Here is a 5,301-nt window from a genome sequence, read left to right as displayed (position 1 = left end):
GTACTGCTTCAAGTATTGGTTGTAACCAACAATCTGCCGAGCAATGGTGGATATATCTTCTGAAGAACATTGTGGATCCCTTTTATTTTTTGAGATAAAGTTTATTTCTGTAAATATTTAGCCATTTTTTATTCATTTTGCATTTTGATTGTTGCAGCAAGTATGCCATGACCTGCTATAAACTTCGTTTTTTATTAATAAAGAAAGAACTTCACAAAATTAAGAATTGATCCCTCCCAAACACACCCAAAACAGCAAAAGCTAAAAGTGGACTGACATCCAAGGTATCAAAACAAATTCAAGCAAGGATCACATAAATGTCTAACTGCAGAAAGTGGGTGACGATCCCATGGAATATTTGGGAACCAACCAAGTAAAACCTGCACCATTAAATCCCCACTGTAGATACCCAGCCTGCCATCCATTTAGACATACCGGAGGCAACAACAGCAAGCAGTGTATTTAATTACCCTCTGGGTCTTTCAGGAATCCCAGCCAAAAACAAAGGTCCAACTGTACAAACCAAACTTTCTTTCATATTCTCTAGTTTCTTAATTCTTCTGGTTGAAGTTTCTCACATCATACATCAAATAGAATTAATGAAAGCTCCATTAAAAAACAGAGACAAAGAATTAACTTAAGCGATTCATTGGAGAAAAATCTCACTTGGTTGCACTTGTATTGTCCCCACATCATACATCAAATAGAATTTCTTTGCAGGAGCATCCTATCCTTTAAAATCTCTACATCTAAAGAGTGTGTGTGACTGTGTGTATCCGCAAACAAAATCATCACCGGTTTTGGAAGGCCTCTATTGCCTTTTTCCACTGCCAAGCTCTTTGTTTTGCATCCTCGAAAGACATTACCTTCTTTGGCTGGAAAAAAAGTAAAGTTCAGGAGAGTGAGTCGGAGAAAGTGGGCACAGCTAAGAATGGAAGGCAAAAGGGTACAGAAGAAAGGAATAGGCATACCGTGCAAATCTTAAAATTTGAAGAACTTGTTACTTGAATGGTAAGGTCTTGGGGGTTATCAGCCTCGGACCATAACACATTCCCCTTGAGGGTCATCTTCGCAGGGTCCACACAAATCAATTTGGGTTTGTCGGTAAGAATGAGTTGCACCTTCTTGTTGGCAAGTTTCTGTACCTTTTTCACCATTGAGATCATAACGATCGACTCCCCAGGGTCCAAAAATTGTTGCCTGTTCAATCAACATGCAAATATCTTAACCATTGAAAACCTAATAACAGAATTCATGTGCTTGATTTGTGATACACTGCAAGTCAGATGGAAAATTTTCTCTTAAAAATTTGATAGTTCTCAAAAGAGATCCTAGTTCCACGAAAGAAAACATCTTTAATTAAGGTTGAGATTGTGATTCAAAAGAATATCAAACAACAAAAAGATGAATATACAAAACTAACCCAATTAAGAAAGTAACAAAGTTGATGAATTCGAAGAAAAAAAATCCAAGAAAAGACTAGGAATTAATTCCAACAATGTGCATAGAACGAAAAATGCAAAGGTTTTGACAGATACCATCTTGAATCAAACGAGTCAATGGAAGCAAGTCTAGTTATGTGAGCAGATGCTTCAGAAGATGAAGTGGCAGCAGCACCACTAGTTCCATCGTTGAAACTAAATGAACCATCCCCAATGTGAGAAAGATTCCACCCAGGATCCTGAGCTTCATCAGCCTCCACTGCCTGAAACAATAAGAGTTTACGTGAGGTTTCTGAACCTCGAAAACAAGAAAGCTCCATAGGGCATCCATACAAAGCTCAACTTTCATTGCAGGAGTATACCTTGGTTTCTAAAGCTAGTTTGGGAGGAGATTGCCGTCTTATATTTTTCCAGTCCACACCCTTAAAGAAGGGATGTGACTTAAGTGAAGCATAGCCATCAGGTCCAGCACCTGGTCGTTGGCTGGGATCTGTGTCCTGGATTGAAATAGAGTGAACAATTAGAGGTGTCTAAAGTACTGCTAAGCAAATTACTTGTCTTTTAAATGTAAAAAAAAACGAATGAATGATGAGAAGGAAAAGACCCGAAATAGTTCAAGGAACTTAACATACAGTTTCGTACGAGCTTATACTTATGATTTCTAGATACAGTACAACTTCATTAATTTGCTCTTACCAATAACTTGTCAATAAGGTCTCTAGCTTCTTTAGTAAAGTACTCTGGAAATTTTATGTCTCTGGCAATAATTCTTTGAAAAATAAGCCATTCACTTGCATCTTTGAAGGGAGAAGTTCCAGATAGCATCTGATACAAGGTGCATCCCAGTGCCCAAAGGTCATTTCTGTTTAATGTAAGAAAAGTCAGATGCCATGGGTAAAAAAGGGTGCGCAAAAGCTGCTATAACGAAATACCAATAATTTTGCCAAATAGAGATTTATTAGGATGTAAAGGAACAAGAAACGCTGTCAGTACTTCGCCTAATCGAAATGTCATGCTGGTAGTGTAAAAACATACCAGTCTTCCGACAACAAAATGTTTCCTTACCCAAAAGTTGCAGGAGCTGAATTAAGAACTTCTGGAGGGACATATGCAGCGGTTCCGACAAAGGTGCATGCCTTTTCACCTGGATAGGTCACCGAAATACACAAGTTTATCATTTAAGCTACCAATCAAAATTCACAGAAAAGTGGTTCTGTAAGGATATTGTGAAAACTTACTTGATGGTACGGATGGAAGGACTGATATTTGGCTGTCCTCCATAGGCTTTACACTACCAAAATCAGCAATTTTAATATGCCCGTCTGCAGTAAGTAGCAAGTTCTCTGGCTGTCATTAGAAAACTTGTTAGCATGTTTGACATGCCCATCATATGAAATTGAATGAAACTAGAAATACCTTAATATCTCGATGAATTAATCCTACACCGTGCATGTATTCCAGGGCATCAATCACTTCTGCTGCATAGAAGCGTGCTTCATTCTCTGATAGACGACCTTTCTGTACCAGGCCAACAAGTAAATAACATAAGCTTCGTACATCAATTGTAGCTGAGTTCTTATACAAACAAAGAACTGATAGAGGACGGAACATTCGAAATGCTCTTACCCTTATTATCTGATCAAAAAGTTCACCGCCTTCACAAGATTCAAGTGCCATGTCTTCAAAATATAATAAACAGAACCATGTCAGATTAACAACCAACTTCATACAGAACCAACAACACAAACATAAAGACCAACAGTGACGGAGAATAAAGCCAGAATACCTACACAAAGAACAAGTGTCTTGAAATGTGAAAAATAGACGAATAATCCCAGGATGATCCAACTGATCGAGTACAATCCTTTCCAACTTAACATATGATGTTTTATTTTCTTTCGTAATAAACTTCTTGTCCATAATCTTCAACGCATATACAATTCCTGTATCCCTCTTTTTCGCCCTCACAACCTGATGATAAAACAAACTTCTTCCAATTAGCCAACAACACTACCATAAACACTACACCAATTAAACAGCATCACCAATGACAACAAATCAATATTCAAGTTTTTTTAAAACAAACAAAATCAAAGAAAATTACGTGTATCATCTATTACCCATTGTTTGCAAATCTATTATGGAGTTTTCCCCCTAAATCATATGCTCACTTCAAAGTAATAAACCCTTCAATCTCTATTGGCATTTTCTCAAACAGTTAAGATTTGAGTCTAAAATTATTTACTTTGATCATCAAAATTTTCCACAAAATTAAGTGATTACCAAAATTGGCACCTCATTACTGCCTCCAATTTGAGTAAAGTTGACACCATTTGATCAGATCCCACAAACCCCATTTCATACCTAACTCAAAATTCTCATAGATTTCAAATAACCAAAAACCCATTTCACCATCAAAATCATTTCCAAACCCCATTAAAAAAAAAGTGAAAAAAGAAGTACCTTTGAATAAGAACCAACACCATAGATCTTCCCTAATTGAAACTCTTGAATACTAAACTGTTCTTGAGGCGCTCTAAACACAAAACTCTTTGATTTCATAACTGAGTTATTGTTTTTCTTATCTGGGTTTTGAAGATGAAGCTTTGATTCAAATTCTTTCTCCATTTCTCCTCCTCCAGTTTCACCCAATGCCAACATCTCCTTCTTTCTTCTCTTCACAGAAGAAAGTAGTAGTAAATGGATTTTCTTTTCACGTCTTCCAACGACAAAAAGAAGAAGAAGAAGAAGAAGAAGAAAGACTGGTCAACGAAGGAGATGAAGAGAATCGAATTTCTCATCTATCCATCTCTATCTCTATCTCTATCTCTCTCTAGAGATTCCCCAGTCACTGTAAAAGCAAATTTCTAGTATTAAAATCAAAAAGGAAAAAATTAAAGTGAATGTTTTTCTTTCTTTCTTCTTCTTTAGTCTTTACTGCCAATGACTTGTTTGGTGTACTATTTTCTACTGAAAAAGAGTAGTGAATAGTGTCTTTCAATGACACATACCAATATGAGGTGCCCAAAACTAAAATTTCGGGTGTACCATCTGTTGTCCCCATAACATATATGGATGTCCTCTTAGAGCACCAGTAAAAGAACAAACACCCTGTAAGAAACAAGGGTACCAGTTTGTTTGGGGTATTTTTTATTTTTTTTATATTATAGAATTATGAGACTTACAAGTTTGAGAATTATTATTAACAGTTACAAGGTTGATATAGTTTGTGATGTAAAGGCTATGAAGGATTGCATTTACAAGGTTGTATACAGTTTGTTTGGGGGTATACTAACCCACTAGTGAGGTCGTTTCGTCTAACAAAAATTTTAGTACACTCCAAGTAAATTGGTACCCTTATTAGAGCTCGGTTTTAAAGTAGACGTAGTATCTTTCCGAAGATGGAATTACAAGAAAGATCACTTCATAAAAAGAAAATTAGTTGTTGTAAAAACTAGGTTTTAAGATTAATTTCTGGATTTTCGACTTAATATCTCAGCACCCCACAAAAGATTACATACTTGATCGAGTAACTCTTGAGCTTAAATTTTAGGCTAAAATGTTAATAAAGCATCTAGAGACGGGGGATGTATGTATGTTGCATGACTTGCATTATTAGAAACTTAAACAATTAGGCTCAACGTGATGAGCATTTTCTTCGTCTTAACATTTTAAACCCATTTTGTGAAACAGCAACTTAAAAAAAAATTGAAGCGAGATTATAGTTGCATGAAATGTTTCTGAATCTCTATATTAAAAAAATGAAAAAAAAAAGGAAAAGAAGTGGATGAGAGCAAGTCACATTGATATTGAACTATTATTATTGAAAAAGTGATGAATTTATATCCATTTCCCAACT

General features: G+C 35.9%; 1 protein-coding gene across 2 annotated transcripts; it reads right to left on the bottom strand.

Annotated features, from left to right (window-relative positions):
- Positions 1-442: 442 nt before the first annotated feature.
- LOC113322803 (3-phosphoinositide-dependent protein kinase 2-like) lies at positions 443-4,328 on the bottom strand. Of its 2 annotated transcripts, none has more exons than XM_026570954.1 (11): positions 3,906-4,328; positions 3,233-3,413; positions 3,069-3,121; positions 2,859-2,960; positions 2,681-2,789; positions 2,508-2,586; positions 2,139-2,304; positions 1,805-1,939; positions 1,539-1,705; positions 972-1,200; positions 443-875 (listed from the first exon to the last, which is right to left on the bottom strand). In XM_026570954.1, the coding sequence occupies exons 1-11, from the start codon at positions 4,101-4,103 to the stop codon at positions 792-794; spliced, it is 1,503 nt and encodes a 500-aa protein (XP_026426739.1). In that variant the 5' UTR covers positions 4,104-4,328; the 3' UTR covers positions 443-791. The 2 variants fall into 2 exon arrangements, with proteins under 2 accessions (XP_026426739.1, XP_026426741.1); XM_026570956.1 differs by lacking the exon at positions 3,906-4,328 and adding an exon at positions 3,726-3,826.
- Between the last annotated feature and the right edge of the window lie 973 nt (positions 4,329-5,301).

Source organism: Papaver somniferum, chromosome 11, assembly GCF_003573695.1.
Source record: "Papaver somniferum cultivar HN1 chromosome 11, ASM357369v1, whole genome shotgun sequence".
Classification (NCBI taxonomy): domain Eukaryota; kingdom Viridiplantae; phylum Streptophyta; class Magnoliopsida; order Ranunculales; family Papaveraceae; genus Papaver; species Papaver somniferum.
Note: the sequence above shows the minus strand (reverse complement) of the source record. Positions and strands in the feature narration are given on the sequence as shown.